The sequence below is a fragment of the Macrotis lagotis genome, chromosome X (genome assembly GCF_037893015.1).
Source record: "Macrotis lagotis isolate mMagLag1 chromosome X, bilby.v1.9.chrom.fasta, whole genome shotgun sequence".
Taxonomy (NCBI): domain Eukaryota; kingdom Metazoa; phylum Chordata; class Mammalia; order Peramelemorphia; family Peramelidae; genus Macrotis; species Macrotis lagotis.
In genome coordinates, this window is record NC_133666.1 from 241,922,551 (window position 1) to 241,949,414 (window position 26,864).

General features: G+C 36.8%; 1 protein-coding gene across 6 annotated transcripts in view; it reads left to right on the forward strand.

Moving 5' to 3' along the window:
- The first annotated feature begins 1,200 nt into the window (after positions 1-1,200).
- The window catches only part of FCHO2 (FCH and mu domain containing endocytic adaptor 2), a 147,130-nt gene continuing 121,466 nt past the window's right edge, over positions 1,201-26,864 (forward strand). For 2 of the 6 annotated variants that reach the window (XM_074208559.1, XM_074208560.1), the window contains exons 1-2: positions 1,201-1,288; positions 24,628-24,719. In XM_074208559.1, the coding sequence (XP_074064660.1) occupies positions 1,256-1,288; positions 24,628-24,719 (125 nt within the window). In that variant the 5' untranslated portion in view covers positions 1,201-1,255. Of the gene's footprint in view, positions 1,289-12,368; positions 12,659-14,499; positions 14,654-24,627; positions 24,720-26,864 lie in introns of those variants that run through there. The other 4 variants (XM_074208562.1, XM_074208563.1, XM_074208565.1 and 1 more) reach the window with 4 other exon arrangements.

The following is a 26,864-nucleotide window of genomic DNA, read 5'->3' on the forward strand; positions in this document are numbered from 1 at the left end:
TGAATGTGGAGATCAATATGCCAATATGAATGGGGGTTGGGAGAGTAGCTACAGACCATGTACCACACTGAAATTATAGGAAATATCAGAGGATCTAAGATCTTCCACCAAAGGATATAAGGAAGAAAATAGGGAAGAAACTAGGGCTCCTTCGCATTTGATTTTTAGGCTCCCATTCAGTTCTATTTTTCTTTTTCTAAGCATAGGCTTCCTTCAAATTGTCTAAATAAACTTGGAGTATATATTACATACACACATGCACATTTTTTTGAAGGGGAAGGGGTACTAGAGTTGGCATCAGGGTCTTAATGTAGCTCTTCATATACATGTGATGCTGCTTCAACGTCCTGCCCAAATTACTTTTAGTATTTGGAATCATTCCACCTGTGGAATGCTGACAAAAGTCTTTTTTGAAACTTAGTTACCTGAACTGGTTACTTTTCCAGTGTATCCATTCTTTAGGATTACTGGAATCTGTCCTTCATGGTGTTGAGAATTTGAGGCCAAGGGCAACTGCAGTGTGATTTAGATTCCTTATTTAGGAATTGCCTTGGCATTGAGACAGTTCCAGACTGATAAAATAGATTGTGCTGTGCCCAAAGGCTATCTAGAGGCTTGACTTTACTTGGAATTAGGTGTGGCTTTTCCAGTTTGTTAATATTTTACTATTTGGAAATATTTTCAGAAGCACGTGGGCCTTTAGGTTAGTTGTTTAAAAAAAAGGTTTAAGCAACTCTGCTCTAAAGATTAAAAAATAAAATTCCATAAAACAGGATAAAAGCATTTGTCTACAACCCTGGAGACTAGGAAAAAAAACATTCGGTGCGTGAGACACGCAGTGGCTGCTTGGGGTCGGGGGGCCGTGGGGGTCCGCCTCCCCCTTCCCCGGGGTCGCCTTCCTCTGGGGCGGGGCGGGGCCGCGGGAGCGGGAAGGCCCGAGGCTAAGGGCGGCCCCTCCCCCACCCCGCCTAGCCCGCGGCCGAGCGCGTTCCCGAAGGAAGGGGCGGGGGGGAAGGAGGGAGGAAGCGGGGCGCGTGCGCGGCGCCGCGGAGGCGGGGTGAGCTGCCGTGCGCGGCCCGCCATGGCCGCCAGGGGGCGCATGCGCCTCAGAGGCGTCCGGGAGGCCCGAGGCGGCGGCGGCGGCGGCTGAGGAGGAGGGTGGGGGCGCCGCCGGGGGCCGGGCCGTGTTTACACAGCGGCGGCAGCGGGGGTGGCCGGGAGAAGAGGCCGGAGCCGGGGCGGCGGCGGCGGCGCGATGGTCATGGCGCATTTTGTGGAGAGTTTCTGGGTAGGAGCAGGAGCCGGCGGCTCCCGGGGGGGGGGGGGGCGGGGGAAGGAGCCGGCGCTCGAGGGCGGCGTCGACGCTCCGCGGCGGGAGCCGGAGCCCGGGCCTCCGCCGCTGTCACCGGGCGGGGCGGGCGGGGGACGCGGCGCCGGGCCGGGCAGCCGCCCCGCCCCCACCCGGCCGGGCCCCGCGCCTCGCCTCCCCGCACGCTGCCTTCCGGCCCCCCAGTCTGAAAGTGCGGGCGCCGGCGCCCCGGCGCGGCCCGGCCGCTGCCCGCCTCTTCCTCCCGCGCCGGGGCCTCCGCGCCGGGCCGTGCCCGCTCCGCCGCCCGCCGCCCGGCCCCGCGCTCCGCCGCGGTTATTGTTCGTAGCGCCGGGGCGTGCGGCGCGGCCATGGCCGGGAGCGGGCGCCGCGCCCCTCGGTGCGGGCCCCGCGCCCCCCGGCCCGCTGCGGGCGCCGCGCCCCCCGGCCCGCTGCGGGCGCCGCGCCCCTCGGTGCGGGCCCCGCGCCCCCCGGCCCGCTGCGGGCCCCGCGCCCCCCGGCCCGCTGCGGGCCCCGCGGCCCCCGGCCCGCTGCGGGCCCCGCGGCCCCCGGCCCGCTGCGGGCCCCGCGGCCCCCGGCCCGCTGCGGGCGCCGCGCCCCCCGGTGCGGGCCCCGCGCCCCCCGGCCCGCTGCGGGCCCCGCGGCCCCCGGTGCGGGCCCCGCGCCCCCCGGCCCGCTGCGGGCCCCGCGGCCCCCGGTGCGGGCCCCGCGGCCCCCGGCCCGCTGCGGGCCCCGCGGCCCCCGGCCCGCTGCGGGCCCCGCGGCCCCCGGCCCGCTGCGGGCGCGGGCTCTGCAGTCTGGACCTTCCCGAAGGGACGGGGATTGGGTTTTGGAACTTCCGAACAACTGTCGCCGTTCTAACCCCCTTCCCCCCAGAAGCCTTGTAAACTCCAGGTGTTAATGCGAAGACTAACGGACGGCTGCCTTCCGTGGAGGTGGGCAGCCACGCAAGATGGGGGGGTTGTAAAACTCAAAAAAATAAGAAAAAAAATAAGAAATCTAGTTGTTCGTGAAAAGGCAATTTAAACTAAGGGTTCTCTTCCCAAAAGACCAACGCTTTGATAGGAACCTATTGCTTCAGTATCTCGAAATTCTCTGATTTTATTAGTTGCAGTTTTAAAAAAACACGCTATTAATTTTTGACATAGTTATTGATTATGGTAATGGGGGAACAAGAATATTTTGAATAATAGCAAAAGAATTCCCAGGCTACATACTACAGAATGCTTCAGATTTCTTTTTCCACCCGTGTTTCTGATAGAATCAAAAATGATTTAGACGTGAGAATGGTTCATTTTTACTACCTTCCCAGATCTCCGTAGACATCATTAAAAATATTGTTAGTGGACTCACGGATAGAGGTCTAACCCCTATCCACTAATGCCTAAATCGAAGTCCCACATTTAATAGATATTGGCTATATGATCCTGTACTTAGTGTCTGTCCCCTGTCAACTTTCTCAGCCTTTACTTTGCTGAGCAGTTGCTGATTTGTATTGGCAGAGAAGAGTCTCTTACTGGAAGTTCTTTACACCAGTGAAATCACCGGTTTTCCATTCCATACATCCTCTTCTCCCCAAGAAATAATTAAAACTTAATAGAAACTGAGTATAGAGTTGGAATAGCTAGACCAAACCCCTCATTTGATTGCTGAGGAAGTTAGATCCAGTGAGGTAAACTAAGAGGACCAATATCACTTAGATGACAGAGTCAGAGTTTGAACTCAAGTTCTCTAACTCTTAGGTCTATTTAACTTTTTAAAATCTTATAAAGAGCATAAGTATAGAATATTATTTATAATTAAAGAGAAAATTGTTTTGAAATATAATAAAAACCTATTGAGGTGAAACCACCACAAAACTTTAGACCTAAACAATCCCATTAGTTTTGTTTCCTTTTTAACATTTATAAAAATTGGAGATGTCTTTACTGTAGAATTTTTGGACATTTGTAGGAGGAAGCATATTTTGAATTTTAAAGAAGTGTTTTCTTTTAAAGTATTCTTTTTTTAAGAAAGATTTTATTTATTTTGAATTTTACAATTTTCCCCCTAACCTTGCTTCCCTCCCCACACCACAGAAAGCAGTCTGTTAAAGTATCATTCTTGACAAAATGATATATACTAAAATGATTAATTCCTTCATTTAGTATTCTATTCTGAAGTAAGAATGTTTTCAAAACTCCCTTCGAACAGGTGTTTTATTGCTGATAAGCAAGCTTTTGCCACATAGTATGGTAACATTGATTTTCAAACTGAAACTGTTTTTCCTTTCAACTAAATTTGTCAGCTAAAATCACTTTGAAAGAGGAATCTTTGTCTTCCATATAGGAAAACAGTCATTAGCTCTTCAGTGGAGTAGAATACTTGAAAAAAGATTTATTTGTGTTGAAAATAAATTGAGAAAATTTGCTTGTAGAAGTCCAGGATGAATGTATATTGCATGAATTGATTTGATTAGTTACAGTTTTTGCACATGTGTATTTGGAATAGGTTGAGGTAGAGAGTAGAAAGTATACTGATACTGGACTTGCTGCCAGAAAACCTGAATTGGGAGAGGATTTTTTTTTTTAAGGTTTTTGCAAGGCAAATGGGGTTAAAAGTGGCTTGCCCAAGGCCACACAGCTAGGTAATTATTAAGTGTCTGAGACCGGATTTGAACCCAGGTACTCCTGACTCCAGGGCCGGTGCTTTATCCACTATGCCACCTAGCCGCCCCCAAAGAGATCACTGGTATTTTTTTTTTTAAGATTTTTCAAGGCATTGGGGTTAAGTGGCTTGCCCAAGGCCACACAGCTAGGTAATTATTAAGTGTCTGAGGTCGGATTTGAACTCAGATACTTTGGGAGAAGATCTTGACAGGAACTCTTACTAGTTACATGTATGACTTTGGTAAGTCATTTAACTTATCAAAGTTAAATGACAAAGTTATCATTTGTATTAAATGCCGATAATACTTATGCTTCTTAATTCATTGGGAAGTTAGAAGGAAAACTCTAAATGAATGTAATTATAATTATTTAAATTTGTGATATTGAGATTATCTATAACCCCATTACTACAAAATAGTTCAGTACATTGCCTAAAACAAATAATTTGATATTGTATTCCATTATCCTCAGTGATGATTCTCAAATTTGTTTATCTAGCCCTCATTTCTTTCCTGACATACAGACTCCTTTATCCATCTGTCTGTTGAGCACCTTGTAAACATCTCAGACTTAACAAAACTGACCTCATCTTTCCCTTAAAATTGCTCCTCCCCCGCAACTTCCCTATTATATTTGAGGGCATCATTATCCTTCCAATCACTTAATCTTGGAAATTAGATGTCATATTCAACTCTCCCCCCTCTTATCTCCTTTCTTCTGTATATAACCTGTAGCCAAGTCTGTAGATTCTATCTTCACAACAGATATCCTAAATAACACCTTCTTGTCTTCTGACATTGCCACCACCTTAGTTCAGGCCCTGACCATCTCATGCCTGAACTCCTACAAAAGCTAAGTTAGTCTAGAGGTCTTCCTACTTAAAAATCTCCCTATTTTTAGTCCATTGTCTTCTTAGCTATCAAATTGTTGTCTAAACTTAAAGTTTAGGTATGATCATTCCACCCTTTTTAGGTAGAAAACATCACTGCCTTCCTGTTACCCTTCAAGGTCAAATATAGACTTTGCTTGCTTTTTAAAACCCTTTTTGACCTGGCATCTTCTTACTTTTGCATTCTTCTTATATTTTATTCTCTTTCACAAAATTGGTAGTCTAGTGATACTGACCTTAACAAGACACTTCATCTCTCTTGACTTCAAGCATTCTCACCAGCTGCCCTCCTAGCCTGGAAATCTCTCCCTCCTCACCTCAACCTCCTAGTTTGCTTAACTTCCTTCATGTTCCAGTTCAAATCCCACTTCTGCAAGAAGTCTTTAAGTCCTTATTGCTCAAACATTCCTTTTACTATCTCTAATTTTTCCTGTCTGATTCTTGTTTATACATAGTTATTTGAATATCATCTTGATTAAGCAGAGAACTCTGAAAAAATGACTGGTTTTGCCTTTCTTTGTTTCATAAGTGCTTAGCGCTGGGTGTGACACTAAGTGTTATGAATAAAAGCTTTTTGACTTGACCATATTGTATAACTTTATTTTTTTTTTTTTTAGGTTTTTGCAAGGCAAAGGGGGTTAAATGGCTTGCCCAAGGCCACACAGCTAGGTCATTATTAAGTGTCTGAGACTGGATTTGAACCCAGGTACTCCTGACTCCAGGGCCGCTGCTTTATCTACTACGCCACCTAGCTGCCCCATTGTATAACTTCATTAAAGAAATGAACAAAAAGTTTTTAAACTATGGATTTCCTTAGTTGCTATTAATTAAGAATGAATTACAATTAAGAATAATGGTAGGGGAGGCTAGGTGATGCAGTGGATAGAGTACTGGCCCCGGAGTCAGGAGGACCTGAGTTCAAAACCTGCCTCAGACATTTTTCTAATTAAGTAGCTGTGTGACCTTGGGCAAGTCACTTAACCCCATTGCCTTGCAAAAAAGTAGTCAAAGACAAAACTTTCCAGAGGACAACATATAATTTCCATACCATATCTTACATAATACTTGTCTGCGTGAGTAGACTATGGTATTTAGAATATTCTTTAATCTATAATATACATTAATAACTAATACTTGTGGTTTAAAGGACTTTCAAGTATTGACCATTTAAAGGAAGACCAGCTCTATTCAGCCTTTTAAAGACAAAACCCTTTCAAACATTTTTTCCCTATTTTTTTCTGAAGTTTTTTCCTCTTTCCTATTAATTTTTCACCTGTAGAGAGGTTCCAGTTGCTATTGTTGGGTACTCCAGCTCCCCAACAGTAATTCTTTTTAATGGATGTAATTGTTTTATATACACACATGCAGTAGAAAATTTTTTTGTAATAATATGGGACAGTCAGGACGTTTTAAGACCATGAAATTCTTGAATTACTATTAGTAACAAAAATCAGGGAATAATAAAAGCTCAAATGTGGGACCTCCAGAGAGTCTTAACTCATTCAGTCTAACTCATATACCTTTAGGAAACCCCCTAAACTTACAGCGAGGAGAAGTTTATTTCCCTAGGCAACACTTTACATTTTTGGATAACTCTAATTGTTCTAGAAGCTTTTCCTTTTATCAGAATCTAGCTCTGCTTCCGTAATACTCCTCCATTCACTTAACTTCCATAGAACTTCTGGAGCCAAGCAAAACAAGGAAATTCTCTTTTTGTCTACATTACAGCCCTTCAAGACTATCCTGTATCCTCGTCCCACTGCTTCTCTTTTTCCATCTGTGTATCTCTCTAGAACCTCAATACTTCAATTTGTGCTACTTGGATCCAAATGATATAACTAGGGCAGAAAGTAGCAGGACTCAGGCATTCCTTGTTTTAGATGCTGTGCTTTTAATTTGTTCAATATAAGATTATATTAACTTTTGGCTGCCAGGTCACATTGTTGATTGAGATTAATTTTGCAAAACACTAAATCCTATAGAATTATTTTTGTGTGATTTTAATGAAGTGTGTCAGATACAAGACAAAAGGGAACCAGCTATACTTTATATTGTGAACTTTTAAAACCTAGATTTATTTTGATCCTCATATCGTTGGTGTCTGATGAAAATGACCTTCCTCTTTCCTTCATTCTGAATGAAAAGAAGTCTAATTGTATCAGCACTTAATCAAGAATCCTAATATATATGCAGAATAATAAATATTATGAGAAAATACAAAGTCAAGACAATAGCATCTATATAAAAAAATCTGCTCTATAAAAAAGTTAGGTTGGAAAAGGGAGTGAGATTTTTAGAATTTCAAAACTATTCAAAATTTATTAAGTGTCTACTGTATGTTAGACACTGAACTAAATACTGAGAATACAAAGAAAGTTAAAAGACAGTTCCTGTGATTGAGATACTCATAACCTCTTGCAGAAAGGTGAAAGGAATCTTAGAAACATTTATCTTGCACTTACGGTGTACTGGGCACTTTACAAATATGTCATTTGATTCTAAAATAACCCTGCATATTGAGTGATGTTATTATCCTCGTTTTGCAGGGTAGGAAATTGAGGCAGACAGATAAATGATTCACCCAGAGAGACATAGCTAGTAAGTGTCTGAGACTGAATATGAACTCAGAACTTTGGACCCTGTACTTTATCTGCTGCTCCACCTTACTGGGGAAAACAACATGTAAACAATTGTATAAACAAGTTGTTTCAAAGAAAGTACTAGAATTAAGAGATCAGGAAAGGATTCCTGTAAAAGATAGAATGTTAGCTAGGAAGAAAGCTAGGATAGTTGAGGGGTTGAAATGAGGGAGAACATTGCAGGCATTTAAAATTTCTGGAGTTTGGAGATGGGGCTAACAGGGATCAGAGGAGATTTAGTTCCTCCATTTTATAGATCAGGAAGCTGAGGCCTTGTGGGGAACAAGAGCTAAACATATTTATGACCAGTTTTAATATTTAATTGGTTTCCAGTTGGTTTTCACTGTTATATTTTGGGAAATGTTGCTGATAAATTCAGAGCTAATTGAGATTAATCTGGAATTAATTCAAGAAAATAATTCTTGAATTGTATTTTGAAGGAGGGTAAGAGATTAATTTGGAAGGGTTGTGGAAAATTATCCAGAAAGGAGGTGAATAAAAGTCATGGAGATGGCATGCATGTTTACATAGCTTTGAATGGATAGTAAGGAAGATAAGATAAAGATGAGTGCTAATTGTTGAATATCTTTGAGTTTTAAGTTATTGAAGGTAATGAAGATCCTGTGAAAGCTTTTGAAAAGAGGAGAAAGACATTTATAGGAACAAAATGACAGTTGAGGAACATGTCTATCAGTTTTGTTTACTGAATAGATTGAAAGGAGGAGGTTGTAGATGACAAGTACTTATTAAATATGTAAAAGTCTATCATGTCCTAATTCATCAGCAGTGCTTCATGTACTTTACCCATTTAAAGGCAATATATGACTCAAGAAAAGACTAGAAGAGAGTTTCTCTTTAATTAGCGATGACATAAAATATATGATAGTTAATGATACTAAATTATTTACAATATTAAGTACTATGTACACATTGTGGAGGAGAAATGACACTGATTTGTTCCACACAGTTTTTTGTTTAAGTTTTGTTTTTCAGAGCACCCAGACCAAGATTTTCTTTTTTTTTTTCTGTGAGAAGAGTTGAACAAAGCAGTATGAAAGTGATCACCACTATTAGAACATTTTTAATCTTACACTTTTGTAATTTACTCTTTATTAAAAGAAAGGCTTTGTTCCTTAACTTAACCACATCTCTTTTCCCAAATTATATTGATTAAAAGGAAAGAGTAATGTGCACTTTAATTTTGAGGATATCTTACTGCTGCCATATTTGACCAGAGTATTTTTGACTTTATTTTTTTGTTGGAGTCATTGTACAAATTGCTTTTGATGAAGCATTTACTCTATTACTCAACAAAATCCTTTCTATATTTCTCTGAATTTATTATATTTTGTAGGCATTTTAGTGTAATATTATTCTATGATAGTAATATACAGTAGTTTGTTTAGTCATTCCTTAGGTGTAAGACATATTTTATTTTCAGTCGTTATAATTAATGCTGCCACGATTATTTTTGTACATTTTGGTCTTTTCTTGGAATCTGTGATCTCCTTAACCTATAGGACCAGTAGTAAAGTCTCTAGGTCAGAGAATAGAAAACAGTTTTGTAACTTTTCTGGCAGAATTGTTTGGTCACTCAATTGCATTTGTTTTTAACTTTATTTTTTTATTTTAAAAAGACAACTATTTGTTTTTACATTAATCTAAATATCCCCCCCCCCCAACCTGGGAACCTCCCCTCATAACAAAAATGAAAAAAAGAAAAGAGGAAAATAACTGACAGTGTTTTATTTAATACCCCTGATCTCCCAGTTCTACAGTGAAGGGAGGGCGCTGATTTCCAGATTCATCTACTTTCTAAATCTAGTTTCTTCTAAATTCTAGTCCCTTGTTAACCAACTGCATATCATATATTTGGAACTAGATGGTTGCGTATTTATCTCAAAATCAACTTCTGTAGACTAGAATTCATCTTTACTTTTAAATGAATGTTCTTCCAATCTTTTCTCTAGTCCCTAGTGATCTAATGTTGGAGTTGTCCTTGATTTCTCAGTTTTATCCATCCCGTAATAGAGTTAGAGATTTGGACTTGGAATCAACCTTATAGGAGTTAATGAGGAGAAATTAAATGAGTCCTACATGCAAGGAACAGACTGGTTTTGAACTCAGCTTCTCTGACTTAAATTTCTACTGTACCATGATGCCAAACTGTTATCAAATCCTCTTGATTCCAGCTCTCCTTACATAATTTGCATCCTACCCTCTTGCTTGAACTATTGATCTTCTTTGTCTTCCAATTTTCCTCTCTCCGTTTCATTCTCTCTACCATTGCCAAAGTGATAATCTTAAAATCTTAACAATTTCCTGGCTCAATAAACTTCAACAGCCCTGTAAGATAATTTGGATTTCTGTTTGATATTTTAAAACCCTCACCTTGACTCCCAACCCACTTTTCTAAACTTAATACATTATTCACCTTCACATACTCTTCAGTTTAATGAAACTGTTCTTGCAGTTCCTCAAACAAGACACTCCTTCCTGTCTCCTATTTCTGTACCTTTTCCATAGCCTGTTCCCCAAGACTGAAATTCCTTGCCTTCTTGATACTATCCCTTAGTTTTCTCAACTAAAATGCCAAATCTTGAATAAAGCCTTTCCTGCTTCTCTCAGCTGTTAGTACCTCTCCACTCTTCTTTTACATTTTTTTTTAAGATTTTTAATTTTATTTATTTAATGGCAATGGGGTTAAGTGACTTGCCTAAGGTCACACAGCTAGGTAATAATAAGTGTCTGAGGCCAGATTTGAACTCAGGTCCTCCTGACTCCAAGGTCAGTGCTCTATCCACTGTACCACCTAACTGCCCCCAACCCTGCAAATTCTTTTTTAAAAAGTTTATTTGAAAATTTTCTTGTATTTTGTGTATATATTTTAAACATTCATATATTTGTCCATGTCAACTTTACTATTACTATGTCATCTCTTTGAGGACTGTTTCATTTTTGTCTGTTTTCCGAATGCTCCTGGGATAGAGTAGATGTTTAATTAATGCTTATTTATTAATTAAAATGAATTTTCTTAACTCTTGGGCCATTATAATTATCACCATATTAACTTTTGGTCTTTCCATTTGCATTATTTTCAATGTTTATGTTATTCTGGTTCTGCTTGTTTCAGTCATCAAGTCTTTCATCATGTGTCTGAATTCTTTATCCATTGTATTCTGTTATATTTTTAAAAAAACTCACTTGGTTTAATTATTCTCTACTTTCATGTGCAGTATTTTGATTTTGCAAAGTATTCTGTGCTTTTACTCTGAAAGTTAGTGTGATCATTGTCCATTGTACTTGACCTGCATTTTGTTTACTTTTATTGTGGGATAATTTATATAGTGTATATATTGTTTTTTGACTCTGCTTCTTTACTCTGAATCACTTCTTACAAGTTTTCTCATATTTCTTTTGTCTTTATGATTTGTTGAATGTTATGGCACTATGACATTCCATAAGAATCATATACCACAATTTGTGTAGTCATTCCCAATTGCTGGGCACATAGTTTGTCTTAGTTGTTATAAATAGTGGTGCTATAAATACTTTTGTTCTTGTCTATAACGTCTTCATGTTATAAATCTAGTCTTAGAGTTACTGGGTCAGAGTGCTCATCTATAAAAAGATGGAGTCTTTTGTAGGCACATTTTGCAATTCACTTTGTTAGTACAATTTTGGTATGGATAGAATTGTTTACTTGGAGCTAAAAGGAACTTCAACCCTTTCAAGAACAAAAGGAAACTGAGACCCAGCTAGATTTAATGACTTGCCTAAGGTCATACTTCTTAAATGTACAAATAGTTGATGAGAGTATAATTCTGACTTTTCTGTAAGTTACTAATAAAAAAACAACAACATGGCTTTAATAGTTGTGGTTGAATTCAATAACTTTGTAGTTTTTCACTTGTTTAGAAAATTTTTATTCTACTTTAAGGCAGCAGTGTTGAGTGATTTGCCCAAGGTCACATAGCTAGGCAGTTATTAAGAGTCTGAGGCCAGTTTTGAACTCAGGTCCTCCTGACTTCAGGGCCAGTGCTCCGTCTACTGTGCCACCTAGCTGCCCTGGAAATTTTTTTTAAGTTCTATCCTTTGTAGTGGAAATAAATAAATGACAACAAGGGTCCAGCATTATCAAGTTTATATACATGCTAGTAGATATTATGATATTGAAGTTAATAAAAAAATATTTTCCACAAGATTTCGTATGTTTTATTATCGCTATTGGAGAAGAGAAGGTAAGAAGATGATAGATATAAGAGAAATCAAAGATACAGTAATGAAAAGTCATTTTCTCCCTTATTTTTAGAGGAAGAAAGAGAAAAGATGAGGGAACAAGCTATAATCAATTCTCAGTTATTTATAAGTTGCTTATACTATTTGTACTTATACTATTTGTTGCATTTTGGACATCTAGATCATTTACCAGTCATGTAAGATAAATCTTAAATCAGCTGATCTTATGTTGAGATATTTGAAAGGTTTAGTACATGAAGAGGCAGAGCATTTGCTAAATATAGGTTGTGGCTTTATTTTATCTTTGCTTTCCCAATCTTATAACCTGTCCTATCCTTATAGCCCATCTTATCCCTTGACACTGGTCTTAGACACCTTTCCTATAGTTGAAATATGCATTCATCATCATCATTGGTATATTTTTTCTTTTAAAATGGAAATACAGTAATACTTGTTTAATGGTTTTGTTTTGAATTTAACAATTATACTGGAAAGTTCTGAAAAAATTCATGAGTTTTCAAATCATCCTTAATGATGGAATTAAGATTCAGTTATTAGAAACCTCAAATGATTCTAGTTTTTCCAATTTCTTTTCTAGATAAGATAAAAATCCAGAGAATCTTTTTGGCTTTGGGGTTTAATCTTTAATTTCTCAGTAGTTAAATTCAAATTAAGTTGACAAAGTGACAGTTTGACTAAAATTGTGGTTATCTACCTTCCAAAGTGGACATGACAATCAAATATGATGGATAGTACTGTTTATAAGCAGAAAAAATCAATATGCATGCCAATTATTTGTTATTATTGTTTGCTAGAGTTGGAAGGCTGGTGTGCCCTTAAGGAACTTTGTGATTCCAGACCCCAGTCACTTGAGTCTCTTAAAAGAGAATAAGACTTTGTAATGATTCATAATGAGGTATGTGAAAAAAATCTAACTCTTTAATTTTAGTAAAATATAGAGAGATGGTTTTAATACAAGCACTGTGCCAAGCACTTTACAAAGATCTCATTTGAGCTACACAACAACACTGGGAGATAGGTGCTGTTATTATCCCCATTTTACAGTTGAACCTGAGGTGTGTGGAAAAAGGAGACATGCCCAAGGTCAGATAGCTAGTAAATGAGCCTGGATTTGAACTCAATTCTTCCTGACCCTGATCCTGGGAAAATCCAAGATTTTGTAAAGTACTTTGACATTAGCACGGTATCCAGTGTCAGTAGATACCAAAATTATTGTCTTCCTGTATTGTTCCTTGTCTGTTTATCAATAGTATTTTAATGCATATTTTTGTCAGTTTGTTTTTTTAACCATAACTGCTTCAGGCAACAGAAGCTTGTTAAACACTTAATGCAGAAACCCAGGAGAGTAAGTGCACAAAAATGTTATTTGCCTGGTTCTTAAGTATCAATTAGACTAATGAATAATCCAGCTGTAAATAAGCTTGCCACCACTGAGTAAGAATGTCATTTAATTCCATACTTAAAGACTTCCAACTTGTGAGCATGGTTTTATGTTGACAATTATAGCATACCAAAAGCATTAAAAATATTTATGATTATAATTATTTTCACGGTGATGCATTGTAATATTATATATAGTTACCCTCCCCGAGGGAAAAATACCTTTTTGAAACAACTCTTATATTTTTTACCCTGGTAAGTTTCCATTACAAAAGTGTAATATAGATTTTTCAGTAGGAAATATTTTGAAATTCATTATTCCTCCAGAAGCAGTTTAGGTGTCCCAGTGGATAGTTAGAAAAACTTGGCTCAAATCTAGCCTTACATTGACTAGCTGTGATACTGGCAAATCATTTAACCTCTATCTGCCATCTATAAAATGGGAATAATAATAATGATGGTGATGATGATGATGATGATGGTACCTACCTCACAAAGTTGTTGTGAGTCTCAAATAAGATAGTATTTGATAAAATACCTAGTGCGTAGCAGGCACTTAATAAATGCTTGTTTTCTGCATGCCATGAAGATTTGGCATTTTTAGTTAAAACAGACTTCTAGAGGACAAGTTGGACATAATAGAGAGAAGGCACTGGAATTAAGAGGAATTTGGAAAGATTTCCTATAGAAGGTGGGATTTGAATTGAGACTGAAAGGTTTCAGTAGTCAGAACAGAGGAAGGAGAATGTTCCAGACATAGGGGACAGCCAGAGAAATACTGGAGCCAAGGGGTGGAATGTCTTGTTCGTGGAATAACCACTGAGGTTTACTGTAACTGAAATATAGTTTCTTAAGCCTTACTTTGTTAGAAATTAACAGGGAATTTTTCTATTTCTCTTTATAACAAATATTTCTTAAAATTAGGTATAATGTAAAAATAAGATTAAGTTAAAAATAAGATAAAAACAAAATGCTTAAAAATAAAGATGGAAGGACAGCTAGATGGTGGATAGAGCCCTGGAGGCAGGAAGGTCTGAGTTCAAATTTGGCCTCAGATACTTGATACTTTTTTTAGCTCAAGTCACTTAACTCTGATTGCCTCCCCTCCCCCTCCCCTTCCAAAAAATAAAGGTAGGTGTAATATGAAAGTTCTTGTCTTCAGATGAAGCAAAAAAGATGTTGAAAAATGGTATCAGGAATTGTGGCATAACTATAGATATGTCAACAGGATTCAGAAATCAACTTTGTTTTCTCCATGCCAGGTGCGTAAAACAGGACAATAAGAGGAGAACATTTAATATTAATCTTTCAAACTCAAAAAAAACCCCTAAAGAATCTTCTAATTTTACTTTCCAGATGCAGAAACTGGGCCCTGAAGCTTTTGGGGATTTAGCCCAATGTTACCTGGAGACAGGACTTTTAGAGTTGGAAAGGACCTTTCTACAATTACCTGGTTAAGAGATTGTACCTTTCCTGAGCAGCTGCTGTGGGCCAAGGTGCCAGATTCTAGGTACAAAAGAGAAAAGAATAAAAGTAAAATTAGTCCCTACCCTCAAGAAGCTTACAGTTTAGCAAGAGAAGACTATATGTATGGGTAAGGTATAGTCAAAATAAATAAAAGTTGATTGTGGGTGGAGGAACTACCCCCTGGAATTGAGAGCTGGGAAACCAGAAAAGGCCCTTTGTAGAAAGTGGTACTTGTGCTGAGCTTTGAAAGAAATGAATGGTTCTGAAAAATGGAGGGGAGAAGGAAGTAGTAGAGTACATTTATGGAGGACAGTCAGTGCAAAGACACGGAGATAGAAGATGGAAGCCATGGTAGAGCATGATTATTAAGATCAGTTTTACAGGACCACAGTATTTGTGGAGGGATGTAGAAGCCTAAATATTGAAAAGAATTGTTTATATTAATCCTGTAGCTAATAGAGAAATCCTGGTGTATATTGAATAGGAGAGAACATGGTCAGATTTACACTTCAGAAAATCAGTTTGATAAACTGTGAAGGATAGATAAAGGGTATATTTGAGATTAAGAGGAGGACTAGTGTGCTACTGACCTGAACTAGGTTGTTGACTCTTGAGTGGAGGGAAGGGGATGGATGTGGAGATGTGGAGGACATAGAGGTGTTGAAGTAGAACAACAGGATTTAGTCTCTGTTTAACCCCAAATTTAGTGCTCACTCTATTCCTGTATGCTGTCTTCTGTAACTTCTGATTGCCATTCGATTATGCATTTGAGCTCTAAGTACTGACTCTTGAACTTTTGATTAATTTATAATGTTTTTTTTAGAAATAAATTGCTTGACTGGACTCCATGACACTTTGTAACTCTTGATATTCTCCGATATTGGAAAGTTGGTGTTTCTTTTTTTTTTTTAAGTTTGTTAAGCTCAGAATAATTCTAATAGACTAATATGCCAATTAGATGTAATATATGTTATTTATCTCCACATTCCAACTATGTAACCAGGCTTTTTCAACTTCATCTATCTTCCATCCCTCTCCCCTCCCCCTTCTGTGTTTTTCTCTGGAAATTAATCAAATCAACATACATATGACTTTTGAAAGCATTGCTTAATTGCTCTATAGTTACAATCTGTATCTCTGTGACTTCCCAGACTAAAAAAAATCTTTACTGGCTACCTCTATTAACATATAAGCTTCTTGATCATCTTGTCTCTGTGTGTGTGTGTGTGTGTGTGTGTGTGTGTCTATGTGCACATGCAACCCCCTAGTATTTATCTTAGTGCCTGGCATACATAGTAGACACTTAATAAATACTTTTCCTTTCATTTGACAAACATTTATTAAGTACATGTCTAGAACATAGTTTATAATCTATGGAATGGAGAGAGGATGAGATATGTAGTTCAGTGGATTCATGAGCTCATTATGTAATTCTTGCAGTAGTATGGATCCTATTGATGTAGTAAATTGTGGATATAGGAAATATATTGTAATTGGATTCAAATTTTGAAATCTTTTTTGTACAGTTAAAATTATGTAATTATATATATATACATATATACATATATACATATATACACACACATATATATATATATATATATATATATATATAGAACTGATTCTTGTAACCTCTACACTATTAAAACACTTCCTCTTGACTTTTACTTTGACCTTGGTCATGCTTTCACCTGTGGGTCAAATGTCAAATTGGATGCTAAATTATGTAGGCTCCACAGTCATCTTAAACATTTCCTACAAAGACCTCCAACCACCCTGACCAGAAACAAACTCCCCAATACAAGACCCCTAAACCACTCCCAAAGGCAGGACTGGGACCCGAGCACCCCCACGCTAAGATCTCTTTTCTTCTGACCTCTTACTTGCAAATTAATCTGCTGCTGGCCTGCTTGGTTAATCTGTAGCACCTAAAATCTGCATGGCCTTTAATGATCTCTTAACTTTTTCTATCTTTTTGTGTTGTAACAACTTCTTTTGTTTAAGGTTTTTTTTTTTGTTTGTTTTTTTATAAGGCAATGGGGTTAAAGTGGCTTGCCCAAGGCCACACAGCTAGGTAATTATTAAGTGTTGGAGGCGGTATTTGAACTCAGGTACTCCTGACTCCAGGGCTAGTACTCTACCTACTGCGCCACCTAGTGGTCCTATTGTAAACAGCTTCTTAATAAATCTCTCTTTTACTCTTACATTCCTCTGTCAATCCATGATTTGTCAACAACCAAACAATCCAACAATACCATCCATCATAATTTCTCATCTTGTGCAATCCCTATCTTATGACTTCCTATAAATCCTTTATAGGACATCTCTAAGTCTTCCTCTAGATCTTTTGCCATTCTACCAATACTAAAGCCACATTAGGATGGTATGTTTATAATGTATCATTATTATTCTGTTTACATGAAGACCCACTTCTTTTTCTAATAACCTATTCATATCTACCATGCATCTTTCTATTGCCACCCCTTCACTGTCATTTGTCTTCAGATTGTATTCCAGATTTTCTCCATCATAAAAAACTTCTTCATTCTGAAAAATAAACACCAGCCTGAAACTTCACACATTGGAAGTACCTTCCAATCCTTGCAGTCTCTCCCTCAGATTGGATGGTTCCTCCTAGTACCCCCATTTAAGGAGAACATCTGGGGTAGCCATGTTTCATTCCTCTCCAAGGCTGCACTGTAAATTTTGTAATTTCCCAGCCTCTACAATCCCATCTTTTTTTCAGCTTCCTTTTATGTGTTGTTTTCTGTCTTTAGAATGCAGTCTTTTTTTGTTGTTGTTGTTTTTTGTTTTATTTTAAGACAATGGAGTTAAGGGATAAAGATCACATAGCTAGGCAATTTTTAAGTGTTTGAGGCTGAATTTAAAGATCAGTCATTATCTTTCTACTTACTTGTATTCATAGTACTTGTCTCATAGTAAGCCCTTAATACATAAATACTTGTGGCCCAATAAACCCATAGTTTTACTTGGAATTAATTCAATTAATTGAATCATATAGTATCACTGGAAAGATGCTAATAAATAAATAAATAAATTAGTTTTTGTGTTTGTGAGAAGCTTAAACTCATTGAAATTACCATACAGTTTCTGAAATGCAAGTCAGTTTTGTTCCCTATTTCTTTTTGAATTCTAGATTCCCAGCTCATTGCCTTTTTTGTTGCTTGTTCAAAATATAGATTTGATATTCAGTAACAAGTCTTAATTCATGGATTCCTTAGATTTTTATTATTTTTAACATTTTTTTTTTGTTTTTATGTGGCAGTGGGATTAAGTGACTTGCCCAAGATCACACAGCTAGTAAATATCAAGTGGTTATATTTGAACTCAAGGTCCTCCTGACTCCAGCCAGGGTCAGTACTTTATTCATTGGGTCACCTGGTTGCTCCTTCTTAATCTGTTTAGAGTCATGGACCCCCTCGGCAGTCTGGTGAAATCAGTGGAATCCTTCTCAAAGTAATAGTTTTAAATAATTGAAAGAATTTTCAAATTTCAGTTCGAGGATGAGTGAAAAGAAAAGATTTAATTCTTTTTTTTTTTCCCCATCCAAGATTTCAGATCCTTGTCCAAGGACCTCAGGTTAAGAACTCCTGGTGTTCTAACCTTTTCTTCTTCTGTTTGTTTTTTCTCTTGTGGAATATTATCTTTTCTGAGTATTCATTTAACTTTTTTGTAGGACTATCATCCACAAGATAAACTGACCAATCTCCTTCAAGAAAGTCATTTTAATTTGAAAGAAAACTTGGTTACTATGAATTGTCTTGTATCTTGATGTTTTAAAAGAGCAGATTGCATAGACACTTTAGCTTGTATCTCTGGTTATTCATTACATTTCAAAAAAAGACATGTTCTATTTATCCATAAGTATTGGAGAATTCATTTAGCCAGCATTTATAAAATGTTTACTATTGTAGGGATTATACAGTGCTATTATACTATTCTATCTTAACACTAGAAATGAAAAGACAAGGATGAAAACACTTCCCTTGAGTAGCTTACATTATACTGAATATAAAATACATACATATACACGCACATATGTGTGTGTGTGTATAGATATATATATAGAGAGAGAGACAGACAGACAGACAAGTAATACATGAGAGAGACTAACAATCTTAGGCATCAGGAAAACCTTAAGGAAAGTTAATAATTTTTAGAGGTAGGCGTGGAGGAGGGTGTTCTCAATACTCAAAGCCATGCAGGGTGATGATGGAGTGTTAAGTTTGGGAAGCAGTCAACCAATTTTCCTGAGACTAAGAGTTCATGAAGGGAGAGTAAAACAAAATGTCTAAAAAGATAAGAAAGGAAACTTGTCAGGTCACTGATGAAAACATAATAATCAGTGGGGGTTTTTTCAGTCTTCATCTTTGAGTTTTCTGGAGCTTTTGGCTGTGTTAATCTTTTCCATTTTAGGACATTTTTTCCTCTGGCAGTTTCATATACACTAGTCTTCAGGTTTGCTTTGCTTTTTTTTTCCTTTTCAGGGTCACACAGCTAGTCCATGTCTGAGCCTAGATTTGAACTCAGGTCCCTTCTGACTTCAGGGCTGGTATACTATCCTCTGAACCATCTTGCTGCCCTTTAGTCTTCTGGTTTTCCTTCTGCTTCTGCAATTCTCTGATTTCTTCCCTGGTTCCTGCATCCTTTCTTTGTCCCTCTAACGTACACGTTCCAAGAATCTGGTAATCTTAGTTAAGCCCAAAGTTTTAAAATGCAGTGCAGCTATCAAGCATATTTAGGCCTGATTCTTTGGATCCACATCCTCAGCTACCTGTGAAATAACTGTAATTGTAACTTACTGATAAAAAGGAAGGAAAAGCTTTGGGTTTTGAAGTAGGAAGATTTGAAATCAAATTCTAGTTTTGCTACTCAGTTAGCCCTGTGAGTTTGGGGAAATTATTCATGTCTCAGTCCATTTCCTTTTCAGTAAAATGGAGACAGTAATTTATTTATATGCTTCACCGAGTTTTTTGTAAGCTTTGAATGAGGTAATTTTTTATAAAACTCCTTGTAATCATAAAATACCATGTATCATTATGTTCCAAGAAGAGTTCATTATGTTTTCCCTTCACTCTGCATTGTAAACTTACTGGCCTCACTATTTTTGTGTATGGCCTTTAACATTCATCCATTTAATCATGATCATAACTTTGGGGGTTATCTTTGACTGAGATTTCCCTCTTTGTGGGATTCTACCAGTCATCTGGTTTTGTTACCATCTCACTACCCATATCCAGTTGATTGCCATGTCTTGGCCATTCCACCTCTTCACATTTTTCAGATTTATCCCCTTCTTTTTACTCAACTAGATCATCCTAGTTTTCTTTGCTTCCTGCCTGGAATTATTGCAGGAGCCTACTAATTATACTTCCTATATAAAGCACAGGCTCGACTATATCATTTCCCTGCTTAAAATCCATCTATGCCTCCCCATTGCCTATAGGATAAAACACAAACTCTATGTTATTTTAATTCTTTCATAATTTGTCTCCACTCTGTATTCTAAGTCTCTTTGCAAGTTTTCTCATTTATTCCTTGTGTGTTCTAGGCAGGCTTGTTCCTTTATAGGCTGTGCTCTATTCTAACTGCTGCCTTTTTGCATAGGTTCTCTACCATGCTTTTCTTCTACTTCTAGGAACTCATGACTTCAGTTAGGGATCAACTTGAGTATCTGCAAAACTTTTCCTTATTTTCCTTATTATTCTTTCATTCCTGTCCCCTATCATCTTATCTAAATGGTGATTATGACCCTTTTGGAGAATTAAGCTTCTTAAAGCTAGGGACTTTTCACTTTTTGCATTTGTGTTTTATGTCCTGTCTTTGTATTGTCCTGTCAAATAATAGGTACTTACATCCTTATAGATTCTCTCCTGTTGATTCTTTCCATACAATTTTCCTCTCACATATCCCCACTTTTTTTTTCATTTTTTCAATTTTTTTTTTATATCCCCACTTCTTAATTCCCATTTACCCCCCCATTCTAGTTTAAAGCCTTCATTAATACTCTCCTGAGCTAGTATAGTAACTTCCTTTCAGGTCTTCCTCTTGCTGCTCTTTCACCTTCCAGCTAGTTCTTAATTTTGCTGCTGCTTGTGTTCAAAAAATCTTCCTTAGTTTCTGTGAAACAAAATTCAAACTTTACTGGCATTGGAAAACCCTCTATAATTTGAATACCAGTTTCTCTTTATCTCATATTTTTCCTTTTCATGTGCTATGTGAAGCCATATTAGATTAACTCTTCCTATCAAGGGATCCCCTAGGTTCTCATGTTATTACCTCTAAATTCCTTCTCATCTTTTAAATCAAAACTTAAATGTTAGCTCCTTCTGGAAGCTTTGGCTTTATAATTCCTTCTTTCCAACCCCTCCTTGCCCCCCTTCACTAACAGCCTTGTTTAGTCTTGATGATACATTAATGAAATATCACGTGTTTTCAATATCTGTAGTGTTGTCCTGCCTCTCTTACATATATTAAATTCTATGAAGTCAGTGTTCCTGTTTTATCTAAATTTTATATCTCCCCCATGGCCAAGCAGAGAACTTTGATAGTATTCACTGGAGAAATGTTAGTGGTGGCCCCCCAAAATGCTTTTTGTTTTTCATATAATTATCAATATTGAGTATAAAATATTCTAATTTTGCTTTCTTCTATTCAAATAATTTAGAATTTTTTCCATATTCCTCATATTTTTTCATTATTTTTATGTAATCTACCAGTTTGTTCAGTCTTTCCTTAATTATTGGACATGGGGATTATTTTTATTTTTTGTTATTATAGATAAAGCTGTCAAAATTTTTACATACCCTAGTTTCTGTGTTTTCTTCCTCAAAAATATATGTTTTGGAAATTAAGACAGTGAGGCAAAATATAAAATTGGGAATTATAATTAATGAATTCATGAGAAGGGAAGCAGATGGGTTGTGATTCTTGGGAATTGCAAAGTCTCCAAAATCTATACTTTGCTTAAATTCCTTTTCTGGGTTCAACTGTCTTATCATTTCTGCCATACTACTCACCTTCCTATTGACTGAAGTATGAAAGTATGACTTTAAAACTTGTGGACATAGTCAACCTGAGCACTTTTTGGACTTGGGAGTCAGGAAAACTGGAGTTTAAGTTGTCTCCATGGTCAAGTCATTTAACTTGTCTCAGTTTCTTCATCTGTAAAATGGAGTTAAAAGCACCTACATCATAGGACTGAGGATCAAAAAAGATATTATCTGTGAAGTACTTTGGAATTCTTACTAAACAGTTATTGACTTTCTCTTCCTCCCTTCTAATTTGTAACTTGTAATCTATTGGGGATATGGAGATCAGGTATATGTTAGACAAGTATAAAAATCAGAGTAAATGAGTTCTGAATAAGGAACTAAAAAGATTCTTATTTGAGCAAAATACATCATCTTTAGGTACCTGGACTTTATGGCATCTATTTTAGCAACATGACTGTCTATGGGGGAATGTTGAAAGCAGGTCTCAAAATCAAGAAAACCTGGCTCTAATATTGTGGTTCTGGACTAGTTAGTCCAGGTTCTTTGACAATTCTTATGTTGCAGTCCTGTTAGCATGCCTATCTAATTTGTGCCAAGTCTTGCGGGAAGGACAAAGAACATACATTTGAGCTACTTATAGGCAGCCAGAGGGTACAGTGAATGGAACACTGAACCAGGGGTCAGGAAGATCTGAGTTCAAATTCAGACTTAAATATACTTAAAAGAGCTGTGTGAACTTAGGCAGTCTATTTAACTGTCTGATGCAATTTCTTCATCTGTAAAATGGAGATAGCAATAACACCCAGTTTATAATAATAACCTCCCAGGGTTATTGTGAAAAGCAATTGAGAGTGCTTTGCAAACCATAAAAGCCTTATGTAAATAGTACTTAATATTATTATATTATCATTTTTATTATTTTACAACATTGGCATAGGAAATTCTTCATTAAAGCTCATTATACTAATGAAATCACAGGTTTGGTTAAAAAATTGTCTTCTGAGATCTATCTGACATTCTTTTGAATTTTTGGCAATGTTTGAATAACTGAATTTTGAATAGATGTGATATCACAGACTTATATGTGACTAATAGAATTAGAAAGTCAAAGATTTGACTGCTTGCTGTAGTGTGTAGTCCTTGAGTTTGTACAACCAATCTTGACCTAAACTATTAGGAATTTTTTTTTTATCTCAGGTTATGTTCAACTATTAGGGGGAATAATGATCTTTTGAATAGAGATAGTTACAGAACCTTTTAAAATCATTAGTATAGAGAACTCTTTTTTGTTTGTTTTTTGCAAGGTATTGGGGTTAAGTGACTTACCCAAGGCCGCACAACTAGGCAATTATTAAATGTCTGAGTCCGGATTTGAAGTCAGGTACCCCTGACTCCAGGGCCATTGCTCTATCCACTGTGCCACCTAGCTGTCCCTAGTATAGACAGCTTTTGATGAGAAGCTTCTATTAATGCAGGTCAATATTGTCTCTCTGTCTTATATATTTAAAGCTTCCTAGAGCTTTCAGAGGTTAAATAGCTGACCCAGGGTCACATAGCTAGTATATGTCAGAGATTGAACTGGAACCTAGATTTGTTTTCCTGAATCAAAGACCAGTGCTGTATCTACTATGGAAGACTGCTTCCCTCTCGTTTAGATGGCACAGGATAATTCAGAAGGCCAAAGTTAATTGCTAAATATGCTTCTATCTTTTATTTGAATGTTAAAAACCCCAGACATTTTCTAAATTGAAAATATTTGTTCAGTAAAGATTCTAATTAGCCTTTTAAAAAAAGTTCAGAAAGGAATGCCCAAAATTCCAAGATGATTACAATACTGAAGCATAACTATAAGACTGTAATTTGCTATATGTGTAGCAACATACATACTTTCCATACCTTTCATAGCTTATTAGGGACCACTTTAGCATAACTGTGGAAGTTCCTGTAATCTGTTTCCTGTTTTCTTTGAATTGTGGAAAAAGCTAGGTTTCAGATTGCATAATATTTGTTTATGGGATTGTTTTCGTTTACAACAAATATACCTCATCATTAGTTTTTTTTTCTTTCACTATTACAGGGAAACCCGACTGAACTGCTTAATTGTATATTTGAAGGAAAGAAATGATCAAGTCTAAGTTAAAATCTTAAGATAGTTAGCAACCAAGAGCTATTTGAATTTTTCCATTTTCTTGTTACTAATATTGGACTTTAATGTTAAGATATAAAGCTAATAATTTGGAAATAGAACTTTGCTGTTTGAATGAATTCTGGTAACCATATGTACTTGTTAAGTTTATTATGAGTCCTTTGTATGTTTTATCTATAAAGGATTTGATTTGCTGGTGTTTTGAATATTGAGCAACTTTGTCATTTGTAGAGTATTAATTTTATCTATGATTATATAGCACTAAACTTGTTAAAGATGGGACAGTATATCCAGAAATATTTGCCCTTCCTGGTGATTAAGCTAAGATTTTTAATCAGTACCAATTCTGAACAAATAAGATACTTCTTTCCTTTGTGGAAGCTTGTAATTCCCATGTTTCTCCCTTCTCAAATTCACCAAAAGATAAAACTAGACCATGAACTTCAGTTTAAAATCTATTATGATAGCCATGTTTATAAAAAATTACTGAGTTAAAGGTAGCAGGAATCATTTAATAATAGCTTTTAAAAAGAATCAGTCTTTCTGAGATGTAATAAAAATTGAAAGGGCTTCACAGTTACTTTAAAACTAAAATGTCTTGATTTTCTTCCTTTCTTCACTCAAGCTGGTTTGATGTTTTAAAAGCTGTAAGGTAATGGCAGTTGATTTTATTTGGAATAAGGAGTTTATCACTTGAAATGTTATTAAAACAAAGTTTAAAACATTTTGAATTGAATTAGTAACTGGTAGTGGGAAGGAAGACAAGGGAGAACTCATCATTTTGAGTGTTAATGTTTATTACACTGTTCTAAAGATACGGTTTTTTTTTTAACTAAAAATCTTTGTAACCTTTAGGGGGAAAGAAATAGTGGCTTTGATGTACTCTACCATAACATGAAACATGGACAAATATCAACAAAAGAACTCGCAGATTTTGTAAGGGAAAGGTATGTTTTTTTATATTAATATTTCATTTTAATTTTTTAAGAGAAAAACTTCTAAAGTGATATTGGCATTTTTTGTTAAGTTTGTATAGAAGTAACCAGACATTTTGAAACTACACAGTTTCAACCTTATAGTTTTCATTTTATGATACAGTAATACAATAAATATTTTATGTGAAAGAATTCTTTTGTGGTCCACAAATAAATGTTTTTTCTTTAGCCAAAAAGAATTGCTGTAAGTCTATAAGAAAAACTAAATTATGAAATTATATAAATCACTGAATGTTTAACTGCTAGATATTGCTTTAAAAATTCTATCTTATTATATTTATAAGAACAATAAGGATCTCTTTTAGAATATCCTAATTTTAGGGCTATTCAAATCAGATTTTGGTTATTAATGATATAACACAAAAGTGCTGTTATGAGTCAGTTTATGATAGAAACATCTAGTTACGGTTTTATTGATGTTACCCCTCATTTATCATCAGAGAATGAACTATGCAATATAAATTAATCTTTCCCTGTAACTTGAAGCTTATTTTCACCTGACTTGAAGCCAATCAGGCATTGTTGGATGCTTTGATCACTGCTGACAAGTTGGGACTATACAGTTCCTCCTTTCTGTCTCTGTCTTTCCTCAGAGACTGGATTGACTTGGCTATGATTTACATAGCTAATTAGTGGTATAGTTTGGGCTTGAACTCCTATTTCTTGACTCTCATTGTAGTAATCTCTCCACTCTACTTTGCTACTCATAACACCCAAATAATTGGGAAGCTAAGAAAAGCACAAATCAAATATAGGAGATTGAGTATCCAAATATTTGAGTTAGACAAATACTAAGGAGTGGGAAAGAGGTTAAAAGATATATTGGCTGGATTTTTTCGAGAAAGCTTAATTGGAGAAATGGAACTTGAGCTAATCTAGAAGTGAGGAGTAGAAATTGAATATATAGAGAGGAAGGTAATCCAGTTATCCCAGAACAGTATACATAAATTCAGGAAAAGGAATAGGGATGAATAATTTTAGGGAATGGTGAAATCTCTGATTAGAGTAGATTCATATGAGCAGTGAGCCTCAAATTGGGAAGCCCTGAGTTCATATGTGGCCTCAGAAGCTCTGTGACCCTGAACAAGTTACTTAACCTATGTTTGTCTCAGCTTTGCTCATTTGTAAAAGGGGAATCATAGTAATACCTGTGTTACAGGCTGTTATATGGATCAAATGAGATTATAATTGTACAGTGTTAGCATAGTGCCTGGCACATGGTGCTATTTGAATATTATGATGAAAATATTTGAAATTCTTAATCTTTTATGTCATGAGATCTTTTGGGGAAACCTATGGTGAAGCTTATGGATTCCTTCTCAGAATAATTCTTTTAAGTAAGTGCATAAAAAAACACCTAGGATTATAAAGGAAACCAATTATGTTAATAGTTTTCAAAATGTAAAAAAAGGAAAACAAAACAAACATGTTCATGAGCCCTATATTAAGATCCCTCTTTCTATTTGAAAATAAATGAAAAAGTCCAGACATGTGATATCATTAATGCAGGTAAGTATTCCAAGTGAAGAATCTACCATCACCAGTGCAATATCAGCAACTGCTATGCAACTCATAATTTAGAGTTTCTTGGAACATTGATTTGAGTAACTTTTCCTGAGTCATATAACCAGAGTGTGTCAGAAGTACATATAAATAAAATGAAGGATTATTCTTTAAGTAAATATGGAAAGTAGTTTCTTCTTTGTGATAATACTTTGAAAAAGTCTTTGAAGGTGATGACTTCACTGTTGATTTGCTGCATACCAGTATGACTCTTTATATATATTAGGCTTGGCTTTGAATTGGCTTCTTGTTATTCATTTGCATCTCTATTCCCAGCCACCAGCTCACCTGGGCCCATAGGTAGTAAGTAATGGATTGAATTGTAGTATTAGAAACCAAGGACCCTTGAGATCCCCAAGTGGACTTTCTGAATGAGAAAAGATTTTGAAACTAAGATTCACTAGAACATATTTGTGTGAACGACATTTAAATCTGATTTAGTAACTGAATAAGTTAGTTACTTTTTCAAGCATTAGTTAGGTTTTTCTAAGTTCGGGAAAGCTTTGCATAGTTATATAACTCAAGACTTTTCCC